The sequence below is a fragment of the Camelina sativa genome, chromosome 6 (assembly GCF_000633955.1).
Source record: "Camelina sativa cultivar DH55 chromosome 6, Cs, whole genome shotgun sequence".
NCBI lineage: Eukaryota > Viridiplantae > Streptophyta > Magnoliopsida > Brassicales > Brassicaceae > Camelina > Camelina sativa.
The window spans coordinates 26,214,382-26,228,333 of NC_025690.1; the positions used below are offsets into that span (position 1 = coordinate 26,214,382).

The following is a 13,952-nucleotide window of genomic DNA, read 5'->3' on the forward strand; positions in this document are numbered from 1 at the left end:
CCTAAGAAGGATCTCACTCGCTACATCAAATGGCCCAAATCTATCCGTCTTCAAAGGCAGAAGAGGATCCTTAAGCAGAGGTTGAAGGTCCCACCAGCTCTTAACCAATTCACCAAGACTCTTGACAAGAATCTTGGTATGTCTTCTTCAAACACCAGTCATTGTTTTGGACTTGCTGCTTTTAGTTTATTTGTTATTGAAACATTTTCCCAGTTTTGTATATTTTCTGGTAACTTTATTGAGACGATTTTGGGTATGTTTGTGTATTTTTCTCTCTTCATTCAGTGCCTGACTATATTCTGTTTTGATGATGATTGCAGCCACCAACCTCTTCAAGGTCCTTCTTAAGTATAGGCCAGAGGACAAAGCTGCCAAGAAAGAGCGTCTTCTCAAGAAAGCTCAAGCTGAAGCTGAGGGAAAGCCTTCCGAGTCTAAGAAGCCCATTGTTGTCAAATATGGCCTTAACCATGTGACCTACCTCATTGAGCAGAACAAGGCCCAACTTGTTGTCATCGCTCATGATGTCGACCCCATTGAGTTGGTTGTCTGGTTACCTGCTCTTTGCAGGAAGATGGAAGTCCCGTACTGCATTGTCAAGGGCAAATCTCGTCTTGGAGCGGTATGTGTTATTGTACGTCTCTCTGGTTAGCATGGAGTGTTTTATCTTAATTTCTTTGTCTCTTTACTTTTCAGGTTGTCCACCAAAAGACTGCTGCTTGCTTGTGTTTGACCACTGTCAAGAATGAGGACAAGCTAGAGTTCAGCAAAATCCTTGAGGCTATCAAGGTAATAATAGTTTCTTGCGACAAATAGAACAGAAATTTGACAGCGAGACATATAATACTCTTGTGAAATTTGACACTTGGTTCTGTTTTTTTTTTTTGGGGGTCTATAGGCTAACTTCAACGACAAGTACGAGGAGTACAGGAAGAAATGGGGAGGAGGCATTATGGGATCCAAGTCCCAGGCTAAGACCAAGGCCAAGGAAAGAGTGCTTGCAAAGGAGGCAGCACAAAGGATGACTTGAGAGGATTGCTTTGTGTGTGTGTCTTTTTTTGGCTCGGATTCGTAAAACTAATAGAGCTTTTTTGTTTAGCCGTCTCTTGAAATACTCTCTTTTTAGCTGAACTCTTGTTTTTATCAATGTTGTCACTCTCAGTTTCGATGTTTTCCAAAATGCTGGATCCCTTATTGTTTTGGTCTGTCAACCACTTAAATCTTTCTGCAAAGGAGAAACTACTTTAATTCGCAAATTTTGTCTTTAGGGGTTGGAGTCATTAAACAAAACAGTGAGATTGACACGAAATTATAAGACGAGTGAGACCAAAATGTAACCGAAAGCAAGAGGGTTTAACAAATAAGAAGATGCAGCATGTGGGCCGTTAATGGGTAAAGAGAAAACAAGTGGGCTGATATATAATTAGGCCCTGTTTAAGTTCATATATTTGACCCAGGTTCCCAGTATGAGTTTTCGGAAATTTGACCCTTAAACTAATTTTTGATTTTTCGTTTCTTTGGTCTCACATCAACGATTTTGGTCGGCTAGGATAATAGAATCTGAGTGTTGTGTGTTTGTGATTTGGAGGGAATCGGAGAGTGAGGGTAACGGGCATGGAAGCCATTGATTCAAGCGCAGAGCTCGAGCTCTACACCATCCCTGCTCAATCCAGTATGTCTTCTCTCTTTCTCCCCACCCTTATATATGCTCATCACCAGAAGCTTTTTTTTTTTTTTTTATTTAATCAATCGCATATAACTCATCGTTATAGTTTTCTAGGGTTTCTTCTACCGTTTCCGTATTGCTGAAGAATTTTTCCTCTGCTTTTCTAGGGTTTGATTTGGGGATCTGTTTTTTGTTTTGATTTTTCATACAGGTTGGTTCTTATGGGATGATATACACGAAATTGAAAGACGCGAATTTGAGGAGTTCTTCAGTGAGAGCTCAATCACAAGAACCCCCAAAGTTTACAAGGAGTACAGAGATTTCATCATCAATAAGTTTAGAGAGGACACTTCCAGGAGGCTCACCTTCACCAGCATCCGCAAGTTTCTCGTCGGCGATGTCAATTTGCTTCAAAAAGTGTTTCTCTTCCTCGACAAGTGGGGGTTGATCAATTTCTCCCCTTCCCTTAACGATAACGATACTTTGTCGTCGGTGGATAATGCTAAGGTCGAACAAGGGACTCCTGCTGGTATTCGAGTTACTGCAACCCCTAATTCTTTGAGGCCTATTACCGCACCTCCCCTTGTTGAGCAAAGAACTGTGAGTGGCGTCAAACTACCTCCGCTTACCTCTTATTCAGATGTTTTCAGCGATTCGAAGAAGCCCGATGATGTGTTGCTTTGTGGGCATTGTGCTGAACGTTGTGATTCTGCTTTCTATCAACATAATAAGGTGACTTGTTTGTTATTATTATGGATCAGCATGTTTCCATTCTCTCTGGTTTGTTTCCTGACATAGTGATGTTGGCAGAGTATTGTCAACATATGCGAAAAGTGTTTCAAGAATGGCAGCTATGGGGGGGAGAACAACGCTGCAGATGACTTTAAGTTGGTTGGGGATTCAGCTGCAGCTCTGTGGACCGAGGAAGAAACCCTCCTCTTGCTAGAATCTGTCCTGAAACATGGAGATGACTGGGAACTCATTGCACAAAGTGTTTCTACAAAGAGCAGACTAGATTGCATTTCAAAACTCATTGAGCTCCCCTTTGGAGAGTTTCTGATGGGTTCTACTTCTGGAAGACTCAGTTCAGCTGTCCCCACCGAGGATGAAGACACAGAACAGGTGAAAACTGATGTTCAAGAACATGAGGAAACAGAGACGAGGGAGGAAAATGAAGATGAAGATGGGCCTCCAGCAAAAAGGAAACGTGTTGCACTGATATCAGACAGTGATAGTTCACTTATGAAACAGGTGAATGTTTTGTTAAACAATGTCCCTTGTGTTCATTATTTTCCAAATGAGTGTAACATTCGGATCCCTCTCTTCTTTTAAGTGTTGCAAAGAATACCCCTTTCAACTCTAGTGAAAAATATATTTTCGGGAGTTAATAACATCTTTACACATTGAACAACAGGTCGCTACCATGGCAAGTAAAGTTGGTCCATCTGTCGCAACTGCTGCTGCAAAAGCTGCAATTGCAGCTCTCTGTGATGAAGCCTCATGTCCAAAAGAGATTTTCGACACCGGTGATTACACGGATTCCACTGTTGACAGGTTCGATGTTTGCAACCCCTCAATTTGCTTATGGCTTGGCTTCTCATGTCGTTGTGGAGGCTAATTTCAAAACTTTGCTCACAGAGCTGATGGAGACAAAGATACGGAGATGGAGGAACAGAGAGAAGAGAAAGGTAACTTGTATTGTGATCCAATATACATCCCTGGGTGTAGAATGAGAGCTCAAGATGACTTAAAGATTTGTAATCCTTGTTATATTTGCAGACGGGCCTCAGGGTCTACCTGTAGCTCTAAGGATAAGAGCGTCTGTGGCAACAGCTTTAGGAGCTGCAGCTGCTCAGGCGAAAATACTGGCTGATCAAGAAGAAAGAGAAATGGAAGATTTAGCTGCGACTGTAATAGACCAACAGGTTGGTTTCGACACTAAAAACCTTGGTGTCTCCTGCACTCTTTTTGGGTTTCAACATTAAAACATTTTGTCTATTCCACTCTTGTTTGTGTCTTGACCCGGGATGTTTTGCTTATTGTATATATATAAACTCAGCTGAAGAAAGTGCAGAGCAAGTTGAAGTTTCTGGACCAGTTGGAATTGATAATGGATGCGGAAGAGGAAGTGATAGAGGGTGGAAAAGAAACAATCCTCCAAGAGAGGATTAGCGTTTTGCAATGCGCGTTTCGTAGTGGTGTCACCAAACGTTGGGATCATACGTACGTGAAATGATCTTCTTTTCTCCTTTTTTTTTGTGCAACTCTTCTAGATTTGTTTTCTCCGTATGTATGAAAAATGGTGTTGTTTTGTTGACTTTTGTCCATCATATGAAGTAGTATCATCATCTCTTATTTATTAAAGGGATGTGCCAAAATATATAGATAGAGAGAGAGAGGCTTTATATTGACTTTATGAGAGTAGGTTACATACATCATTTGTCGATTTGTCTCACCAAATTGATGATGGGTCTCTAACTCATAAGCTCTCAGTGACGTCAATTAAACAAATAATGAGTAAACGTTTTTTCAGCTTTTTTTTTCCATTCAATTAAAGAAGAATAAATAGTGTCACTCTCGGATCTCTTTATAAATTGGTGACACCGCCTTCAAAATCCCCCAACCTTCGTTGTCTCTCTCTCTCTCTCAAATCTCAATGTCGCTCCGGTCATGTCAATCGCAGAAAAACGTAAAGTCGTCAGAATTCCAATACCACGAGGTTCTCTCTCTCTTCCTCTATCTCTCTCTCTTTTTCTTGTTCCTCACAGATTCAGAGAGTAGTAGTAGTAGTTTAACAACATGAGAGTGAAAGCGTGATAGATTCATGAATGCAATATATATGTATAATTTTGTTGGATGAGACAGGAATACATAAGAAATGCGAGAGGTGTTGAAGTGTTCGCTTGTAGATGGATCCCTTCATCTTCTTCTCCCAAAGCTCTCGTTTTCCTCTGCCATGGTATATATTTGTTTCAAGTATTTCCTACTTATACGAGCCACCTTTCATTACAGATTTTTAGCGTGGGATCTTTTTTTTTTTGTTGTTGTTGTTTTGCAGGTTACGGTATGGAGTGTAGCGACTTCATGAAAGGTATTAATTTCACTCTTTCTTCTTCCTTCTAATATTATTATGTCTGATACACACATATATACGTACGTGCATGCTTAATCAACACCGCATTAACTACATCAAACCAATCTCCATTTTCTTAGCAAGCTTCTATTAGTTCTCTGAACGAGGTTTCGCAATAGACTTGTGTATATAAACTGTTTCAAATCTTCAATTTATGTTTGGGATTTGATGAAACAAAAAAAAAAAAAAATCATTTGTTTCACTGCATATATATTTTACTATAATTTACATTTGATGTTATATTATAGACATATGGAGTATATTGATTAGTAGCAGATCTTGACAAATCTTCATCTTCAATTCAGTGTGGACCTTAGAACTATTCAACATTTATGTCTGTATAGTAATACTTCTTAAATGCCTCTTGAACTGCAAAGACATGTAGAGTGTTAGGACCGGGTAGGTCAACAAGTCTTACTTTTTTATATTGGTTAGTTGGTTTGGTTGGAGAAGGATCGTAGACAATTTAATTTGGAATTTATTTCTTTTTTAGTGGGGGGTCTCTCCTCGGTTAGCGTGTGTGTAAATTCATCTCTATCAAATTAAATTACCTTCTGTCTAATGAATGGCTTGGTGGTTGAGAAAATTTATTCTATCAGCTGAGGTCTGATCTCAAACTAAAATGAATAGTACATGTTTTTTTTTATTCTAGAATGCGGAATCAGACTGGCTTCAGCCGGATACGCTGTTTTCGGTTTGGACTATGAAGGTCATGGAAGGTCCATGGGATCTCGCTGCTACATCAAGAAGTTTGAGAACGTTGTCAATGATTGCTACGACTACTACACCTCTATTTGTGGTATAAACATTCACATATATGCATAACTATAAGACTAGAAGAAGAGATTTTTTCTATCAACCCCAAGTTATGACTGATTACACTCTATGCGTCAGCGCAAGAGGAGTACATGGAGAAAGGCAGATTCTTGTATGGAGAATCCATGGGAGGTGCAGTCACCCTATTGCTTCACAAAAAAGATCCTTCGTTTTGGAACGGCGCCATTCTTGTTGCTCCAATGTGTAAGGTAATAAAAACCCGCAACTTTGTTAGATTGTAAAGAGTCTCAGGGAGATAAAAATATTGAAAGCGGCAGATGTATAATTGTTTATGTATGTATATGCAGATATCCGAGAAGGTGAAGCCACACCCGGTGGTGATTAGTGTGTTAACTAGAGTTGAAGAACTCATACCGAAATGGAAAATAGTTCCAACAAAAAACGTGATCGACGCTGCTTTCAAGGACCTGGTCAAGCGAGAAGAGGTCTGTTGTATAGTATATATGTGGAGCTGTAACCATCTAAAAATTAGTTGTTTGTCTATAAAAAAAGTTTGANAATGATTGCTACGACTACTACACCTCTATTTGTGGTATAAACATTCACATATATGCATAACTATAAGACTAGAAGAAGAGATTTTTTCTATCAACCCCAAGTTATGACTGATTACACTCTATGCGTCAGCGCAAGAGGAGTACATGGAGAAAGGCAGATTCTTGTATGGAGAATCCATGGGAGGTGCAGTCACCCTATTGCTTCACAAAAAAGATCCTTCGTTTTGGAACGGCGCCATTCTTGTTGCTCCAATGTGTAAGGTAATAAAAACCCGCAACTTTGTTAGATTGTAAAGAGTCTCAGGGAGATAAAAATATTGAAAGCGGCAGATGTATAATTGTTTATGTATGTATATGCAGATATCCGAGAAGGTGAAGCCACACCCGGTGGTGATTAGTGTGTTAACTAGAGTTGAAGAACTCATACCGAAATGGAAAATAGTTCCAACAAAAAACGTGATCGACGCTGCTTTCAAGGACCTGGTCAAGCGAGAAGAGGTCTGTTGTATAGTATATATGTGGAGCTGTAACCATCTAAAAATTAGTTGTTTGTCTATAAAAAAAGTTTGATGTGTGTGAAAAATGCAGGTAAGGAACAACAAGCTGATATATCAAGAAAAGCCGAGGCTTAAAACAGCACTTGAGATGCTCAGGACAAGCATGAACCTGGAAGACACTCTCCACGAGGTTCATGTCTATCTCTTCATTACATACCTAAATTCTTGATCCCATGATTATTGATCAAGACAAGATGTGATTGGACTTTTTTCAGATAACAATGCCTTTCTTTGTATTACACGGAGAAGCAGATACAGTGACGGATCCAGAGATAAGCAAAGCATTGTACGAGAAAGCTAGCACAAGGGACAAGACACTCAAGTTGTATCCCGGGATGTGGCACGCTCTGACGTCAGGTGAACCTGACTGTAACGTTGACCTCGTTTTTGCTGACATCATCACATGGCTTGATCTTCGAACCGCTGACCCAGCCTCTCTCACTGTCACTCCTATAAGAGTTACTACCACTACGACTAGGAGCATCCAGAAGGTTCCGGTTAAGGGAGTTAGTAACAACAGTCAAGGGAGGCCTAAACGTCCCTACTTGAATCTCCTTTGTGGTTTGAACCGTGGCCGTCTGGTTAAAATTAGCAAGGAATAAAAACAAGAAATTTGTGTAAAAGAAAAGAGTGAGATATGATGATTTCGTATGATGGTTTATTAAATAAATGTCTATCACTATAACATACATTGCAATAAAAACATTTGTGTGTGTTTTGTATTTCCTTTGGTGGAAAAGGCTAGAGAACTTATAATAATATCAAAAAGCCCATAAATTGAAAAGGCCCAATAAGTTGAAAAGGGCCTCTAACTTAATAATCTTGTACCGCCGGCCCGCCAAGTAGTTTCGAGTTCTTCTTCCTGATTGAGAGAGAGAGAGAGAGAGAGAGATCTGTGGAAAACGAAAGCGAGATTTATCTATCATCAGGTGAAGTAAAAACCCTAATTTCTTCGATCTCCCTCCTTGTGCGGTTTGGTTTCCTGAATCTCTTTCGCGTTTCGTTAGGTCGAGAAGAAGTCGCGATAAAACAATATGAGGTATCTTTTTATCTCTGTCTTGGTTCTAAGCATCGTCTCCGTTTTTTTTTTTTTTCTTTTTATGGAACTGAATTCGACACTGCGTTTTCTCTTGATTCGTCACAGCAGTAAGCCAATGGAGGAGGATACTAATGTAAGCTTTCTTCTCGATACTGCTTTTTATCGATTATCAATAAGCTTCGGGTCGCTGTCATAAACCCTAAATTCATCTACTGTTTCCCTATTTCGGCAATCACCTTACTCGTTACTGCTTGAGTCTTGCTGAACCCGTGTCACTATAGATGTTCACTTGAGTTTATTTTGTTCCGTTGAGCGATTTAGTGTAGAGAATTGTTTGTTTGTTTGTTTTTCATCTCTTAATTCGATTTGTTACTGTTATAAATTTCATCGTCTTACCTGGTGGTACTCTTAGGAGTTGTTGTATTATCTTCTCATATGTATGTTACTCCTAGTCATAATGCTTGATACTGTGCTTACTTTAGCAGGGCAAGACCGAGGAAGAGGAATTCAACACTGGGCCACTCTCTGTTCTTATGATGAGCGTCAAGAATAACACTCAGGTATATTATATTAGAGATCTCTAGGTGGAGAGGGGTATTTGAGAGCTTCTGCTTCATTAGACAAATGTGTAGATAGTGTTGTATGTGAAAACATATTTTGAATAGGTTAGATGTTTTTGAGCTTCGTTTAGTAACAACTCCTTGTTTATATAAGCCATAATATGTTATGAGTAAGACAATCAATGCATATGAAAGAGTGGTTGAAATGGGAGCTTCTTAACGAAGTCAAGTTTGTGTTCAGGTGTTGATCAATTGCCGTAACAACAGGAAACTTCTTGGGCGAGTGAGGGCATTTGACAGACACTGCAACATGGTTCTTGAAAATGTCCGAGAGATGTGGACTGAGGTAAACAAATTCCCTCTTGAAATCAGTTTTGTTTGTGTGCCTCTCGATTGAACCTTGTTTTTATTTAGGTTCCGAAAACTGGAAAAGGCAAGAAGAAGGCACTTCCGGTCAACAGAGATCGTTTCATAAGCAAGATGTTTCTACGTGGAGATTCAGTCATTATCGTCCTCAGGAATCCAAAGTGAGAAAAAGAGAAGACACTTAAGAGGCATGTATGTTACTTTGTTTGTGCTGAAAGTGATAAATTCTTGTAGGTAGTAGTAGTATCTTTTTAAGTTCAAACACCTTATGAGTCTCTTTTTCGTTTATGTTCAACTTGACAAAGATCTTTAAGGGGTGTTAGTCCCGAATTCTCATTTGTGGTCAGTTTACCTGTTCGCATTGTCCAAAGCACCAGATGACCAGACTTNGCATGTTCAAAGCACCAGATGACCAGACTAAGGTGATAGCATTATATTAAAAAAAAAAGAATAAAGTTTAAAATTGGTGTGAGGTCCAATCTCCACTACATTGCCGCGAATGGCAAAATGGAAATCAAAATTAAAAACAAAAACAAAACGAAAAGAAACGAGGCTCTCCTCTCCCGTCTGTCTTCTAGAGGCAAAGCGGGCTACAAATTACTCTGTTGATGATGAGGTGGTGGAAGAATCCTGCTTTTGGTCGCCAAAGACACGTTGACGGAAATCTTTGACCATAAGTGGGAGTCCTTGGCGTAGAGCCACCTTTGGTTCCCAACCAAGAAGCTCTTTGGCCTTTGTGATGTCTGGTTTCCTCTTGTGTGGGTCGTCCTCTGTGTTTGGTCTAAACTCTATCTTTGCGTTCGGGTCAATGGTCTCTTGAACCACCTGTACATCACCAATTCACTCATTAGGGTCAGATGCCTTTACTTTAGGAAATCATATCATATTATATAAATATAAGTAAGAAGAGAAAAGGGTGAACCTTAGCGAGCTCGAGCATGGTAAATTCACCAGGGTTACCAAGGTTGAATGGACCGACATGTTCTCCCTCCATCAGCCTCATCAGACCCTCCACCTATAATATTCACATTCAAGCTCATCAGTAGGCAAATAATAAACAACAATGCAAGGTAATAGAGAGACAAAAAGAAAGGACAATGGTATCTGAGAGATGTGTTTTTGGTCCCATGTTATTGATTGATACCCATCCATCCCTAGAGTTGATGTGACATTGTATACAACTAAAGCCTTTTTAGTGTGGCCTCAGGTAATTTATCCATTTTCATCTCAAGTTAGTGAATCTCGGTCACAAATCATATCCTAGAGAGATTGCAATATCTGCCAAATTGTAAATAACAAAAATATACAAGTGGTTTTGACTTCCCTATCGAAACTCCAAAGATCATTTCTCTACCACTTATTGTATGTACCGACTATATATATCTTTGAACATTATCAAGATAGACTGTTTTTTTTTACCATGCCAAAACTGAAGTATACCCCACGAAAGTAACAATTGAATAACAAAAAAGATGATGTTGTCTTGGCAAAATTTGAAGCAGTATAGTAGGGGCTACATATTGAATAGAACTGTTGCTTGCTTTTATCTAATCATGAAGTTTAGGAGGAAAAAGTAAAAGGAATTTTACCAGATCGGAGACAAACTGGAAACTCCTTGTCTGCTTACCGTCACCATAAACAGTCAAAGGCTCTTTTCTTAAGGCCTACACAATCATCATCATTTACTCTTAAATTAACCACCACTAGTATAATACTACAAGTTAGTCATTGATTGATTCGTTTATATTATAAACCATTAGAAAGAAAGAAAGAAAGAAACCAACGGACCTGGGCAACAAAGTTGCTAACCACACGACCGTCATCGATACACATCCTTGGGCCATAAGTATTGAAGATACGGGCAATCCTAACCTCAACATTAGCGCCTCTATGGTAATCCATGGTCAAAGTCTCCGCCGTACGTTTCCCTTCGTCGTAACAACTCCGAACACCTGTTCCAATTTGCCATTATCACTCACACACAGTCTCTATGAAATTTAACAACACAATTTTCCCATCTACTACTCCAGAACGGAAATTAAAAAAAATTAAAAAAAAAAATCTAAGGAATGAAAAAGGGAGGGCTAAAAGCGTCAAAAAAATAATGGGATACACGTCTCAGAGCCGTACGATAGAACGGAGCCCACTACTTTACTGTTCAAATGGTTTTGGCCAGATCTGAGAGGAGCGGAGAGCGTATATAATAATAATATCTGCTAACGTGCGCCGCTTATAACACACCCAAAATGAAATAAAGAGAGAGAGCCGATGATGGGAATAGAAGAAGAGAATATACCGATGGGATTAACGTTGCCCCAGTAAGTCTCGACCTGAGGATGCTGAAGAGGATCTCCGTAGACCTCACTGGTACTGGTGAGTAGGAATCTGGCACCAACTCGCTTGGCTAGACCCAACATGTTGAGCGTACCGACGACATTGGTCTTGATAGTCTTGACGGGATTATATTTGTAATGGACAGGTGAGGCAGGGCACGCCAGGTGATATATCTGATCAACCTCGAGGAGGATGGGCTCCACGACGTCGTGGCGGATAAGCTCGAAATTGGGGTTACTGAAATGGTGCATCACGTTCTCTTTCCTCCCGGTGAAGAAATTGTCAACGACGATCACGTTATCTCCTCTTGCGATCAACCGGTCAACCAGGTGAGACCCGACGAAACCGGCTCCACCGGTAACTACGACTCTTAGCACTTTGCGTTTTAGACCTAGAGGGATTTTGCCACCCGCCGATCCGATCCGGCTCGTGTACTCGATGGTGGGATGATACGATCGCATTCCGTAACCGGGGAGAGGATCGGCGTCGTCGTAAGGGATGGGTTGGCTCGGGGATGATGATGACGATTTGGAGAAGAGTGTGAAGGCTAACGTGGCGATTGCGATGCCGACGAGAACGAAGATGAGTCTCTGTTCTCGGAGCATGTAACGGATCGGACGAATCGCTGCGAACCACGGCTTAATCGGCCTCGGGTAGTAAGACTCCGCTTCTTCTCGTTGTTCAATCTCGTGACGCCGGTTTGTGAGCTCAGACGCCATCTTCGTTCCTCGATTGAAATCAAATTAGGAATCAGCGTTCGGGATAAAGAGATCGAAGAAGAGGGGGAGAGAGAGAAATGAGAGATCAGAGAGGAGAGAAGTAATCGGAGAGTGTTTCCGAGTCGCCGGAGACTGAGTCGACTTTTTTGATATTTTAGACGGGAGAGAGAGAGAGAGAGAGAGAGTTTGAGGGATATTTCTGTATTTAAGTAGAAAGAGATATTTTAGTAATTAGCCCTCCTTCTTCACTGTTAATTACAGCTAATTGCCCCTTTTTTTTTACCTCTCTTCTCTCTCTCTCTCTCTCTCTCTCTCTTTAAGGCGTTTTATTTTCAGATTTGAAAAGTAAACGGATTCTTCCAAAAAACGGACACTGATTTATTCTCTTTTCTTTGACCAAATTACAGTTTTTTTTTCCTTAAAAAAAATAATTGTTGTCTTTTACTACAAACTTTAATGATTTGTTTCAAAATCATTGAATTTAATTAAATAATTTTGATTTTTTTTTAAAGATTTTGGCAACTACTCACATTATTCTTTGCTTTTGTTTATATATATATATATATATATAGAGATTTTTTGGCATAAATTAATTACTGGTAGTATATAATTTTTTTTGTATTCATTGTCATTAAGAACAAATGAATTAAGTTTTCTTTAAATTTATGAATTGGAAACTGTAGACAATAACACATAAAAAAAATATCTAACGCGATATTATTATTATTATTTAAGTCTATGAATTAGTATTATAGAGTTAATAATAATAAAGCAGTATTATAGTTTAAGAAAGTCAATAAGCGCCTAATTTGTCTCACGCAAAGCCAAATTTGATGACAAACTTTGAGTGATTTCAACGTTCTTTATTTATTTATTTTCTTTCTTAATTTTTTTGTTTGCCACCATTAGTTATACTATTATTCACCTAACATAAGCAATATACACATTTACGTTTATGAAATATTCTCGTACTAAAACGTTTATTGACAGTTTTTATTAAAAAAGCATATTTGACAATTTTGATCATCATGCATCTCTGGACTGAAACTTGTTGTAGTTAATTATGGAAGAAGACAAACATATATTTAATTTAATTTTGTAGAAACGAGAGCAATTAACATTCAGCATAAAATAATAAGCAAAAACATAATGTAATGGCAAATGCTACAATAACCGGAGTAAATATAAAATAATGTTGTGTTTTGGTATTAAAAGAGAACATAATCTCCATTTTATTTCTGAGTAATATAGAGTCTAATACAACGCTAAACCCTTTTTTGTTTTGCAAAAAAAGACGAATTTATAGTTCCATTATTCTTCTAATTTACTTTAAGATTGTTTAAAGTTATTAAACCTAGAAGAAGGGAGAAAAGTGAGACAAGAAAAAACAACAAAGGAAATGACGAAAGTGACCACGACGACGACGAGAGAGGAGGAGGGTCGCACGCACGTCAGGTAAGGGGGGGACTAAACTACTTGGTCATGAAGCAACGTTGAGCCAGGTAACGCCACATGTACATCTATTATTTCCCACGTTTTCTGCACTCTCCATTTTCGATCGAGCCAACAACGCTTATAGATATTATTATTATTTTTTGCTTTAGTTTAGTTTTAGTTAGCTGAAAAAACTCTTACTAGTAGTAGTTATTATTATGTGCAATGTACGTCTTAATTATTATTCTTGAATACGCTTTCATTGAACTCACTTGCATTGCATCCCCTAATAAGTTAAGAATCCCAACAACTAGTATTAATGATAGTAGTACTATTTTTTGGTCACACGACTCACGTATAATATATGTAATCATTACCACAACACATATAATATATGTAATCATCATTTAGAAAAACATCCGATAATCATCAATTTGTAATACAGTACATAATACGAAGGAGACTGGAGACAAATAACTACGTACGTCATGAACTTTGCTGGTTTTAGTGTTTTGTCCTTTCTCTCGTTTCTAAAAAATAAAATAACATTATTTTCAGAACCATCTCGGGCTTTAATTACATGATTGATAGATAATTTGATAAATTTGTTTGAGGCATCTTGGGCTAAATGTAGGCCTACGTATATAAACTATTAAAACCCGTTAATTTTATATTTGGGCTTATAAGCCTATATTAATGTAGACAGTAGAGTTTTGTTCGCCTCAATAATTGACATTTTTGTGATGTCCACATTCCAATTCTACAGAACAGTATATTTTTTTTTTTTTTTTTTTTTTTTTTTTCTGTTTTTTT

At 38.6% G+C, this 13,952-nt stretch overlaps 5 protein-coding genes across 11 annotated transcripts in view; 4 read left to right on the forward strand and 1 right to left on the reverse strand.

Annotated features, from left to right (window-relative positions):
• Positions 1-1,247, forward strand: part of LOC104793752 (60S ribosomal protein L7a-1) — a gene marked incomplete in the record, with an annotated part of 2,094 nt that extends 847 nt beyond the window's left edge. The window contains 4 exon segments of the mRNA XM_019226902.1: positions 1-136; positions 321-619; positions 694-786; positions 896-1,247. Coding sequence (XP_019082447.1) covers positions 1-136; positions 321-619; positions 694-786; positions 896-1,027 — 660 coding nt within the window.
• On the forward strand, positions 1,471-4,018 carry LOC104793754 (SWI/SNF complex subunit SWI3A). The gene is made up of 7 exons (XM_010520169.2): positions 1,471-1,669; positions 1,875-2,395; positions 2,474-2,914; positions 3,078-3,217; positions 3,302-3,351; positions 3,443-3,588; positions 3,723-4,018. The coding sequence occupies exons 1-7, from the start codon at positions 1,612-1,614 to the stop codon at positions 3,897-3,899; spliced, it is 1,533 nt and encodes a 510-aa protein (XP_010518471.1). The 5' UTR covers positions 1,471-1,611; the 3' UTR covers positions 3,900-4,018.
• LOC104793753 (caffeoylshikimate esterase-like) lies at positions 4,096-7,413 on the forward strand. Its single transcript, XM_010520168.2, has 8 exons — positions 4,096-4,382; positions 4,529-4,622; positions 4,722-4,754; positions 5,449-5,595; positions 5,691-5,821; positions 5,921-6,058; positions 6,719-6,817; positions 6,903-7,413. Exons 1-8 carry the CDS (start codon positions 4,320-4,322, stop codon positions 7,287-7,289), a joined length of 1,092 nt encoding a protein of 363 aa, XP_010518470.1. The 5' UTR covers positions 4,096-4,319; the 3' UTR covers positions 7,290-7,413.
• Positions 7,511-9,006, forward strand: LOC104793755 (small nuclear ribonucleoprotein Sm D2). 7 transcript variants are annotated; one of them, XM_010520171.2, is made up of 6 exons: positions 7,511-7,616; positions 7,695-7,726; positions 7,832-7,859; positions 8,209-8,286; positions 8,528-8,632; positions 8,701-9,006. In XM_010520171.2, exons 2-6 carry the CDS (start codon positions 7,722-7,724, stop codon positions 8,815-8,817), a joined length of 333 nt encoding a protein of 110 aa, XP_010518473.1. In that variant the 5' UTR covers positions 7,511-7,616; positions 7,695-7,721; the 3' UTR covers positions 8,818-9,006. The 7 variants fall into 7 exon arrangements, with proteins under 7 accessions (XP_010518473.1, XP_010518476.1, XP_010518478.1 ...); XM_010520174.2 differs by having other exon boundaries at positions 8,212-8,286; XM_010520176.2 differs by having other exon boundaries at positions 7,835-7,859.
• Positions 9,095-11,915, reverse strand: LOC104793757 (UDP-glucuronic acid decarboxylase 4). The gene is made up of 5 exons (XM_010520178.2): positions 10,949-11,915; positions 10,441-10,604; positions 10,242-10,316; positions 9,575-9,667; positions 9,095-9,477 (listed from the first exon to the last, which is right to left on the reverse strand). The coding sequence occupies exons 1-5, from the start codon at positions 11,703-11,705 to the stop codon at positions 9,250-9,252; spliced, it is 1,317 nt and encodes a 438-aa protein (XP_010518480.1). The 5' UTR covers positions 11,706-11,915; the 3' UTR covers positions 9,095-9,249.

What these genes read in the sequence shown, in the direction of transcription:
- LOC104793754 (XM_010520169.2), top strand. Translation starts at nt 1,612, where the DNA reads ATGGAAGCCATTGATTCAAGCGCAGAGCTCGAGCTCTACACCATCCCT. An exon ending in ACGGATTCCACTGTTGACAG is followed by an intron (nt 3,218 to 3,301) that starts GTTCGATGTTTG and finishes CTTTGCTCACAG; the next exon opens with AGCTGATGGAGACAAAGATA. An exon ending in CGACTGTAATAGACCAACAG is followed by an intron (nt 3,589 to 3,722) that starts GTTGGTTTCGAC and finishes ATATAAACTCAG; the next exon opens with CTGAAGAAAGTGCAGAGCAA.
- LOC104793753 (XM_010520168.2), top strand. Translation starts at nt 4,320, where the DNA reads ATGTCGCTCCGGTCATGTCAATCGCAGAAAAACGTAAAGTCGTCAGAA. An exon ending in CAGAATTCCAATACCACGAG is followed by an intron (nt 4,383 to 4,528) that starts GTTCTCTCTCTC and finishes TGGATGAGACAG; the next exon opens with GAATACATAAGAAATGCGAG. An exon ending in GTGTAGCGACTTCATGAAAG is followed by an intron (nt 4,755 to 5,448) that starts GTATTAATTTCA and finishes TTTTTATTCTAG; the next exon opens with AATGCGGAATCAGACTGGCT.
- LOC104793755 (XM_010520171.2), top strand. An exon ending in GCGTCAAGAATAACACTCAG is followed by an intron (nt 8,287 to 8,527) that starts GTATATTATATT and finishes GTTTGTGTTCAG; the next exon opens with GTGTTGATCAATTGCCGTAA. An exon ending in TCCGAGAGATGTGGACTGAG is followed by an intron (nt 8,633 to 8,700) that starts GTAAACAAATTC and finishes GTTTTTATTTAG; the next exon opens with GTTCCGAAAACTGGAAAAGG.
- LOC104793757 (XM_010520178.2), bottom strand. Translation starts at nt 11,705, where the DNA reads ATGGCGTCTGAGCTCACAAACCGGCGTCACGAGATTGAACAACGAGAA. An exon ending in TTAGCAACTTTGTTGCCCAG is followed by an intron (nt 10,317 to 10,440) that starts GTCCGTTGGTTT and finishes ATGATTGTGTAG; the next exon opens with GCCTTAAGAAAAGAGCCTTT. An exon ending in TCCAGTTTGTCTCCGATCTG is followed by an intron (nt 9,668 to 10,241) that starts GTAAAATTCCTT and finishes TGAATATTATAG; the next exon opens with GTGGAGGGTCTGATGAGGCT.